Raw genomic sequence first — 10,518 nt, 5'->3', positions numbered from 1 at the left:
TTTTTGTTATTTCTTCTTGTCTGCTGGGTTTGGGTTTCATTTGTTTTTGCTTTTCAAGTGTCTTGAGTTGCAATGTTGTTATTTATTTTTGTTCTTTCGATTTTTTGATGTAGGCACTTAAAGCTAAAAACTTCCCTCTAATGACAGCTTTCAGTGTGTCCCAGAGATTTTTTTTTTGTGTGTTGTATTGTCGTTTTCATTTAGTTCTAGGAATACTTTTATTTCTTTCTTAATTTCTCTTTTGACACATCATTCAGGAGAGTGTTGTTTAATCTCCATGTGTTCATGTGTTTACTAGGGCTTCTTCCAGTGTTGATTGTAAGATTTACTGCATTGTGGTCTGATAGAATGCAATTATTTCAATCTTTTTTTATTTGTTGAGGCTTGTTTTGTGCCCCAGTATATGGTCAATTTTGGAGAAGGTTCCATGGGGCACTGAGTAGAAAGTATGTCCGTTGGTGCTTGGGTGGAATACTCGGTAGATGTCTGTTAAGTCCATTTGATATATGGTATTGTTTAATTCAGATGTCTCTGTGTTAACTCTCCGCCCTGTTGGCCTATCTAATGGAGATAGTGGGGTATTGATGTCCCATACTATTAATGGGTTGGGATTAATATGGGTCTTAAAGTTGGGTATACCAGAGTTTGCTGAATATATGTTCTGATTGTAATATCTTCTTGCTTTGTTGTTCCTTTGATCGGAATGAAGTGGTGCTCTTTATCTCTTCTGATTAATTTTAGTTTAAAGTCTTTTTTGTCAGATATTAGAATTGCTACTCCTGCTTTTTTCTTAGCTCCCCATCCTTTCACTTTAAGATAGTGTCTGTCCTTGAAAGTGAGATGGGTTCTTGAAGACAACAAAAAGATGGGTCTTGTTTCTTAACCCATTCACCTAGTCTGTGTCTTTGACTGGGGAGTTCAGTCTGTTAATATTTAAAGTTATTAATGAAAGATGAGTATTGAATCCTGTCATTTTTATTTGTTTACATTCTTGATATAGCTGTATTTTTCCACAGTTATACCTTCATTGGATTTTTTTCCACATCCCCTAGGGAATAGTCATTCCTTTCTTCAGCTCTTTGTATTGTTTCCAGAACTCTCTGAAGGGCTGGTTTTGTGAACATGAATTCCTTCAGCCTATTTATGTCATGGAAGATTTTTTTTTCCCTTTTGACTATAATAGACATTTGGGCTGTGTATAGTAATCTGGGTTGGCATCTGTGGTCTCTGATGGCTTTCATAATTTGCACTGAAATGTCAGCTGTAATCCTAATGGGTTTTCCTTTATATGTGACTTGTTGTTTCTCTTTTGCAGCTTTCAGTATTGTTTCTTTGTTTTGTATGTTTAGTGTTTTTACTTTGATGTGCCATGGGGAGTTTCTTTTGTGGTTCTGTCTGTTTGGTGTTCTATATGCTTCTTATATTTGTGTGGGCATGTCTTTCCTTAATTTGGGGAAATTTTCTTCCATGATTCTGTTGAAGATCTGGTCCATGCCATTATCTTGAGATTCTTCTCCTTCTTGTATGCCTAAAATTTGTAAGTTTGGTCTTTTTATGGCATAACACAGTTCACACATATTCCATTCTTGTGTTTTCTTAAATTTTTCATAATCTTTGCTTGAGTGGTCTAATTTATCCATTCTATCTTCCAGTTTTGATATTCTGTTTTCCATTTCATTCATCTTATTGGTGAGCTTTCTCCTGTCGTTTTTAATTGGCCTACTGAGTGTTCCACTTCCTTCTTCATTTCAGCCTGAGTAGTTGTGCTGGATAGCTTCCACCTAGGTTGAGGGAGTCTCAATTGGGGAGTTTCCTCTATTGGACTGGCCAGTGGCCATCTCCATGGGGCATCTTCTTGATTATCTCTAGGGGGTTCTCATTGTACTCCTCTAGAGGACTATTGGTATTTGGTGGGGATATATTATTTTGGTTTTTCATGGTATTATTTTTTCTCTGTGATTTTGACATGTGAATTTCTTTTTTAGTTTCTGATTCTTATGTGAGACTCAGGCCTTCAAGTTAAGTCTGCTTCTTTTTGTGAACTTTATGCATCTTTGTCATTTACTTTTTGGTTATGAAAAGCTGGTTCCTCTAAGCTTTTGGTTCTCTCTTTTGATTTTATGTTGGAGTGGCCAGATTGCTTTTGTCTTCAGGAGTTCCCACAGAGGCCCAAGTCAGATGAAGATCAGATGCTCTCAGGCTTTCTCTTAAGGTCTGGATCCCTCCAGTCAATATTTTGGCCTCAGGAATTTGGGGTTGGGCTGGCGTGGGAGCCAGGCCCAGGGAAGATGGTGGTCTAGGGCAGCTGGTGGCCATGCCGCCCAGAGATCCAAAGGAAGATGGGGGTGAGAAGCACCCCCAAGGGCTCCTGGGGAAAGGGTTGGTCTGGATGCAAAGAATCAGGAAGAGGAAAGGTCAGCCCCGGAGTCCAGGAAAGAGGCTGGGGGGGGGGGTCATACAGGCCCAGGGAAGTAGAGGGAGGTGAGGGCGGGGTCAGTCCCAGAATGCTCTTGGGGAGCAGAGAAGGAACTCAGTTGGTCTGGGTGCAAAGGATCAGGAAGCAGTGGACAGAACCCAGGCTAGGAGGAGGGGGGGATGGGAGGGTGAATGAGGTTGAGGGAGTCAAGGTGCTGAGGGCACCATTGACTTACCCCAGAGAGAGGCCTGCACATTGGCGAGAGATCTGTGGGTCATGCAAGCCCAGGGAAGCAAAGGGAAGTGAGCGAACAGTATATTCTTATATATTCAATAGATAAAAATTATTTTTTGCATTTTCCCAATCATTGGAGTTAGATTTCTGATAATTCCAGTGATGAGCTGTGCATTAAAATGTTTAGACATCCTGTTAGGTAAAAAATAACAGTTTGTTGTTGACCAGTAGTAGTAAGCATCAGTTCTTGTGTTTACCAATCACTGTGTTCATATCCAGAAGTCTCTTCAACTTCTTTGCTCAGTTTTCTAATTTTATTTTAATATATTATTCATTTGATAGCTTTTTAGATACAAGGCAGTATGAAGTGGGGCGTGGTGGTGCACACCTGTGATCTCAGCACTGTAGAGGCAGAGGCAGGAAGATCACATCATGTTTAAGGTTAGTCTGCTGTATATTTAGCTATATTTTGTCTCAAAACCAGACAAAACAAATAGAAAGTGGAATAAATCTTATTTGGTCAGAGCTTTGTATCATCTTAATAATGAATTTGTTGAACAAAATGATTAATTTTAAAGAAGTCTGGTATTAGGTAGCTAAACAAATTTCATATTCATTGCTTTTGTACCTTTTCTACAAATGTATTAATATTAAGAACTTAAACCTTCATCTACTTTTCCAGTAAAGATCTTTTACCTTCAGTTTATATGCATATATACCTACAAAATATTACACTTTAAGGTAGCATTTATTCTAGCAAAGGCCAAAAAGAAATGCCACACAGCATATTTCACAAAGAGTAAAGCCCTTTCGCTAGGCTGTTTCTCACATCTACTTCTCCTTCCACAACATCCTTCTTAGGGCACCCTTGACCTCAGCATTCCTCAGGCTGTAGATCAAGGGATTCAGCACAGGGTTGAAAAGCCTGTAAAACAGGGAAAGGATCTTCTGCTGCTCCTCAGGATGGCGGGACTTGGGGGCCATGTACATGACGATGGCACTGCCAAAGAAGAGCCCGACCACACAGAGGTGGGAGGAGCAGGTGGAGAAGGCCTTCCTGCGGCCCACACGGGACTGGATCTTCAGGATGGTCACCAGGATGCGGGTGTAGGAGATGAGCACCAAGCAGAGGGGCCCTACTAAGATGAACACACAGGCTGCAAAGATGATGGTTTGGTTGAGTGTCGTGTCAGCACAGGCCAGCTTGAGGACAGACAGGATTTCACAGAAGTGGTTGACTTCATGAGGCCCACAGAAGGGCAGCCTCAGGATAAGGGTTACCTGAACCATATCTAAGAGTAAGCTAACCCCCCAGGAAGCAGCAGCCAAGATGGTGCACACTCTCCAAGTCATGATGACAGTGTAGTGTAAGGGGTGACAGATGGCCACGTATCGATCATAGGACATGGCTGCCAGAATCAAGCACTCTGTAGCAGTAAAGGCCAAATAGAAGAACGTCTGCATGATACATGCAGCAAAGGAGATGGTTCTCTTCTGGTTCACAAGGTTGGCCAGCATCTTCGGGACATTGTTGGAAGCATAGAACATGTCAAGGATGGCCAGGTGTGAGAGGAAGAAGTACATGGGGGTGTGTAGCCTGGGTTCCAGGGATATCATTCCAAGGATTATCCCATTCCCAAGCAGGGTAAAGATATAGAACACAGAAAAAAACTCAAAGAGAAAATACTCCAGGGCTGGCTCAACTTGGAATCCCAGCAGGGTGACCTCTGTGATCCACGTCTGGTTGCCTCCCATTCTCCAATGGCAAAGGCAAAGCTTGGTTCTTGACTAGGTCAGAGCTGTGGAGCAAAGTTCTGAAATATTTTGTGAATGTTACAGGGAGAGTATTCAGAAATGTCTCACTGAAGATGAATTTCCTTGAATTCATCTGACATTTTGCAAAATCTAATTAGTAAGCTCATTAAATGAGCACACAATTCCTTGTACTAATAGAATAATAGAAAAGTACAAAATATATAACTACAGCTCATATGCAATAAAATGTTTATGTCATAGGTTCTGTTTCAGCATAGCCTGTATTAGAGAATACATGTACACATGGACACATGTGATTTTGAATCCTTGTATTCTCACTTACCTTTCAGGGTGGGGGTTCCCAGTTGATTGTTAGTGTAGTTTGGATAGCAAAGACCTCCACAAGATTCTCAGATAGGTGGGGGCTCCAACTCCCGGCGTGGCTGCCTATTCAGGAAATGTTTGAAGTGGTTAGCATCTGCTGCTCTTTATGGATGTAAAGAACCCAGTCCTCTCGCATGTTTTTTAGCTACTCACTTCAAATATGAAATATCTTCTAAGTAAAGTCTCATTTTTTAAGCTTCATCAAAACCATTTAAGACCCAGCTTTCCAGTAGCTAGTCAGTGTACCCAGGGAGGGCCTCTGGGAGCTGTTGGTATGCTGCTGGTTCTAGATTTAAGAATTTTCTTTGCTTCTTCATCTGCACTCAATACTTAAATTTAGGCCTAACTTAAAGAATTCCTTGACTACTTTAATGGAACTGTGTAAATATTTTAAACACCACTAAGCTTCAGATTTCTACAGTCTTTAAAAATAAGAAACTTATAGAGTACATGAAGTTATCGGAAAAAAAGTGATGGGGAGATATGGGAGGAGTTAGAAGAGAGGGAGTGGGCATGGATTTGATCAAACATCTTATATGCATGTATGAAATTCTCAATAATTATTTTAAAAAAATAAAAATAAGAAACTTAAAAAGGAAACTATTAACAGTATTTCATTAAAGATATTGATTGTTGTGACTGCATTTTGATTGACTTCTATTAGTTTGTATTATAAAACAATCTCAGAGTTTGTCTTACTTTTCTCTGTGATAAATCTTTTGTTCTTAAGATATTGTCAGGGTTGATGTGATGGGCTACTGGGTAAAGACAGTTGATGCCAAGCCTTATGACCTGAGTTTAATATCTGGGACCCTCATGGTGGAATGAGAGAACCGAATACCACAAATTGTTCTTCTGATCTCTACCTGTGCACCATGGCATGCATGTATTTACACACACAGAGTAAATAAATATATCTAATAAAAAATATATTTTCACAATTTTGACAACATAGACTACCATGAAATCCCCTGATCACTTTCTTCTTCATCACTTGTTACCATGGCAACAGCCTGCATAGGTCCATTGCATCCTGAGCAGGTAGGAGGAGCACTATTAGAATTGGTGGTTGGTTTTTTCAAAGAGCTCTTCTGCAGAGGCCCCAAATCTGTCCAGCTGTCAGGGGGAAACGAGGGATGTGAATGGAATGGGGGACAGAATCACTTAGAAAACCAAGTGGCTTTCCCTATCCCTTACACTTTTTCATGTTATTTTCAATACACTGATCTTATTTCTTAAATTATGTGAACATTTCAAATCCAACAGATTATATTCAAAAATTATTTTTGCGTTCATCACAAAAATGAAGATCCTCAAATACATACACTATAATGGAAATATAGTAGAATCATAGACATTTTCATTTAACATAATAAAATTTTCATTTGTCAAAACAACATGTAAATATAAGTAAGAAAGAATATCAAATTATGTTTTACAAACTTCATTGTTTTTTCCAGTTTATGATGACTTCCTTAGGACAAAATGAAATTGTAGGTGCTAAGTATACAGACATTTAAAACTTTTTGATGTCTGCTACCTGTTGCTTCCCAGAAAAATATGAATTTTATAATTTTTAGCAGTATAGGCCTTATAAGTTCACTGTGTGATTATCTGGCTTCCTTCTTGTACAGTTCTCAGTACTAAGTATTTCTAGAATGGTGCTCAGTACTAAGTACTCCTAGAATGGTCCTCACTACTAAGTATTCCTAGAATGGTTCTCAGTACTAAGTATTCCTAGGATGGTCCTCAGTACTAAGTATTCTAGAATGGTGCTCAGTACTAAGTATTCCTAGGATGGTTCTCAGTACTAAGTATTCCTAGTCATAGTCTTTGCTTACTTGATACATGAACTAATTTATACAGTTAAATCATCAACACCTTACCACATGCCCCTGTGTGCAAGACCTGCGCCCCTCCTTGGCTCTGGGCTCAGGGAGCACAACTGTGGAGTGACTATTAGGGAGGCACTTTTCCATATCTCACATTTCCCCTCGGGGAAGAAAAGCTTTATAACCCTAGATGGAAGCACATTAGAATATGCCCACTAACCATTCCCTAATGTATGTGATTTGTGAAATGGAAAGAAATCGAGAGTAGCTTTCTCTGTTCTCTTGTTTATTCATCTGCATTTCTAGCCTGTGAACTGAAGTGTAGGGGAGAATGCTCTGCATCATTGGGCTGGGGGTTATTGTTTTAATTTGGAGAACGTTTCTGTTCATGTTATAAACTACATTTTTAGTAAGTCTTACTACCAAATCCTTTTAAAATTTATTTTATTACTTTATTTTATGAATTATTTTTTATTATTTTGTGTTTTGCATGCTTGTATGTAAGTGTACCTGTATTGTGCAGTGCTTTGAGAGATCAGAAGAGGGTGTCAAATCCCTTGGAGCTGGACTTACAGATGGTTGTTAGATGCCATGTAAGTGCTGGGAACTGAACCCTGGTCCTCTGCAAGAGCAACCAGTGCGCTTAACCTCTGAGCCTCTATCATTTCTGTCCAGTTCCCCAAATCCTTTTTAAAAAATTGCTACCTGATTCCTCTATTTCCTAACTATTTCCCTCCTTGGGTATGGAGAGGAGTGGCCTGGTTCCTTAGCACTCCTAAACCACCAGGAATAAAGAGGTAAGACAACCAAGTGTGAAAACAACTATGGAGGGAACAAACAGGGTGAAAAGACAGAAAGCGATTTTATTCAAAGAGTTTCTTAGAATGAGATTATCAGGACAGTTTCTCTCAAGAGGATACATGGACAGAACCTTAATGTTGGAGGGTGTCAGCCCTAACCAGAGCCACGGGAAGATGGTTCACTTCCCCAGCGGACAGCAGAGGACCAGAGAAAGCAAAGTCTCTGAGTAAGAAACACTCACTGAGTTATGGGAAGAGGAACAAATGCAATATGTCTCCATAGTGTATGAGAGATTATAATGCACTCATTATAACATATATACACATGTATTTTTACATGTACATGCATGTATTATATATGCCTATAACCATAAATACATTTAAAAGTTGACCAGACAAAATAGTTTATCAGTTCATGATAGGTTTAATATATTAGATAATTTAATACCACAAAATACCATGCAGTCATTAAAAGTAAGATTGTTTCTACCTTACTACTTTACATGAGTCATGTATTAATAATATATTATTTACATTTGAAAATATAAACATTTGTATGTACACCGTTCTTTTGCCTAACTACATATACTTAGGAAAACTCTGTAAACTGAACACAGAGACATGTTTCCACTGCTTATCTTGAAGACTATATCCTGAACAAAGTTTCACAAAAACTTTTGGTCCATTTGTTTGTTTAGTAAAGGGTCTGCATTATCAGAGGACATAAACATAAGAATATTTCCATGTTTGAGATATGCACAATGTGAGGTGCAATTAAAATTGCACATTTTCCTTGCTCATGTGCTCATCAAATTTTAGTAGAAATCTGTGATCTGAACAGACTTCCTCAGAGCTTCCAAAGGAGCAATAAGTCCCTTTGTTATGAAATAATAAACCAACTTAACCATTATAAGTACAGCAAAAAGGACTGGAGAGGTGGCTCAGCGGTTAAGAGCACTGACTGTTCTTTCAGAGGACCTTGGTTCAATTCCCAGCACCCACATGGTGGCTAACACATCCACAACTCCAGGTCCAGAGGATCCGATGCCCTCTTCTGGCCTCTGTGTGCATTGCACACATGTAGTGCACTTACATACATGCAGGCAAAACATTCACATATAAAAAAATTAGGGACTGGAGAGATGGCTCAGAGATTAAGAGCATGTACAGCTCTTCTAGAGGAACTGAGTTCAATTTCCAGCACCTACATCAAGAGGCTAACAACCACCTGTAATTCCAGATCCAGAGGATCCAATACTCTGGCCTCCGTGGGCGCCAGGACTGGTACACATGCATATATGCATGAATAAAAATAAAATAAATCTTTTAAAATGCTTAAATAATTTTTTAAAGTAGAGCAAAATTGAAAACTGAATACCATTTTTCTGTATAAAGATACATTCCCCCCTTAGGTATCCCAATATAGAAATAACTCAGATTATCTATTGGATAAAGGCAGAGAGAATCCTAAATCAAGGTTTAAAACTATTGTAACATCCAACAAACTGAGGGTACTCAGCCATGCAGTACTCCCACCATACTGTTCAAAGACAGAAAACTTTGCCAAACAGAAAACGCATGCTAATGCTTTTTAATGATCTTACCTGGAACATGCCTTCAGCCTATCTCATTAAGAAACAATGACGTAGGAAGCTAGGAGACAGTTTTTTCAGATGTAATATTTTGGTACATAGGAGACCTTCAGGAGGGGAACTGAGTTTTGAGCGTAATGAGGAAGGAAAGAAGGCCACAAATCAGCCTGTGTCCAGGAAGTTTTTCTCACCAAAATGGGTCCTAAGCCTGCTGGGTGTACAAACCCATGTGGCCCTTACCTGCAGGGTATGCTCTGGGGTCTTGCTGTGTATTGTGCAGGGACCTTGGCTAGCAGAACTTCAGAGACCTCAGAATCTCAGTGATAGGTTGGGATGTTTCTTTAGTCAAAGGACTAGACTTGTTAAGCTAATCAAAGTTTATAATAAATCCATCTGGCTTTATTACTTTTCCATGTGCTTTTTTAAGAAGAAATTTCAGAAAGAGGGAAGGGTGCTAGAATAAACAGTCTATAAAAGACAAGAATAAAGCAACTTTTTCTATCTGATAGATGTGAACTACATCCAAACCATATGTAATTCTGAGAGTCAATGTACTTTTTTTTTTTTATCATTTCCTAGTTTCTGGGTCACTGGAAGGTACAACCACAATATTCTCCACATTGTTCATCTGCTCAACTAAAAAATCCAGCAATCCTTGACATATAGTACTGTATAAGCTGAAAACAATTTGTTTCTCTTCATTATAGACACAGTTTTGCATTTAGATTGTGGTTTAAAGGAATCAAATTTCTGTTCTTTGAAAAAGCCTGGGGAAGAGCTGATTAATACAGGTCTGAAATATAGAGTTCTCCAAGTGCACTTTGCAGCTACAGGTTGTAGAAGAATTCAGAAGACAGAACAGAAGAAAAGTCTCTACAGGCTCATGTCCCTGTTCTTTAACAGCATGGCAAAGCTAATAGTGAGTGAAGAAAGCACGATCCCTGAGCAAGAACAGAATAGGCATCATTAACATGGTTCTCACCATCACTGAAACCAGGAATCTGAATGGAGAACACCTTCAACTTGAACCACGTTCCATTTCTATCTGTAAGAAATGAGAATACCTTCACCTCTGCCCTACTTGAACTTCTAGATATAAAAATAATGGTCTGGGAAGTTAACAAAAGAAATAGAAAGTTCTTTAGTAACTAAACTGATATAATTCTCAAACTAAAAATATGTACTTATCACTTAGAATACAAATTTGAAGTTCTATATGTCTACCAGAGGTTTAAGATATTGTTGACTGACAAAGCTGTATTACCAAGCTTCAACAATAATGTGAAATTTGTCACTGTTTTTATAATGTGAATTTCCTACTCACTCCCTTTCCAAATTCCCCATCTATATAAAGTCTTTCAATGTAATCATTTTACTTATTAAAGAAAGCAATGCTAATAAAATAATTTTTTAATATTTTATTTGTCGTCAGATCCCCTGGAACTGGAGTTATGGGCAGTTGTTAGCTGCTATGTGGGTGCTGGAATTCGAACCCGGGTCTTCTG

At 38.8% G+C, this 10,518-nt stretch overlaps 1 protein-coding gene across 1 annotated transcript; it reads right to left on the bottom strand.

Moving 5' to 3' along the window:
• Positions 1–3,481: 3,481 nt before the first annotated feature.
• LOC103730416 (olfactory receptor 2A12-like) lies at positions 3,482–4,405 on the bottom strand. Its single transcript, XM_008828640.1, has one exon. The coding sequence runs from the start codon at positions 4,403–4,405 to the stop codon at positions 3,482–3,484; it is 924 nt and encodes a 307-aa protein (XP_008826862.1).
• Positions 4,406–10,518: the final 6,113 nt, after the last annotated feature.

Source organism: Nannospalax galili, unplaced genomic scaffold (assembly GCF_000622305.1).
Source record: "Nannospalax galili isolate Female #2095 unplaced genomic scaffold, S.galili_v1.0 scaffold233, whole genome shotgun sequence".
NCBI classification, from domain to species: Eukaryota; Metazoa; Chordata; class Mammalia; order Rodentia; family Spalacidae; genus Nannospalax; species Nannospalax galili.
Note: the sequence above shows the minus strand (reverse complement) of the source record. Positions and strands in the feature narration are given on the sequence as shown.

Coding starts and splice junctions, on each gene's coding strand:
- LOC103730416 (XM_008828640.1), bottom strand. CDS start 4,405: ATGGGAGGCAACCAGACGTGGATCACAGAGGTCACCCTGCTGGGATTC.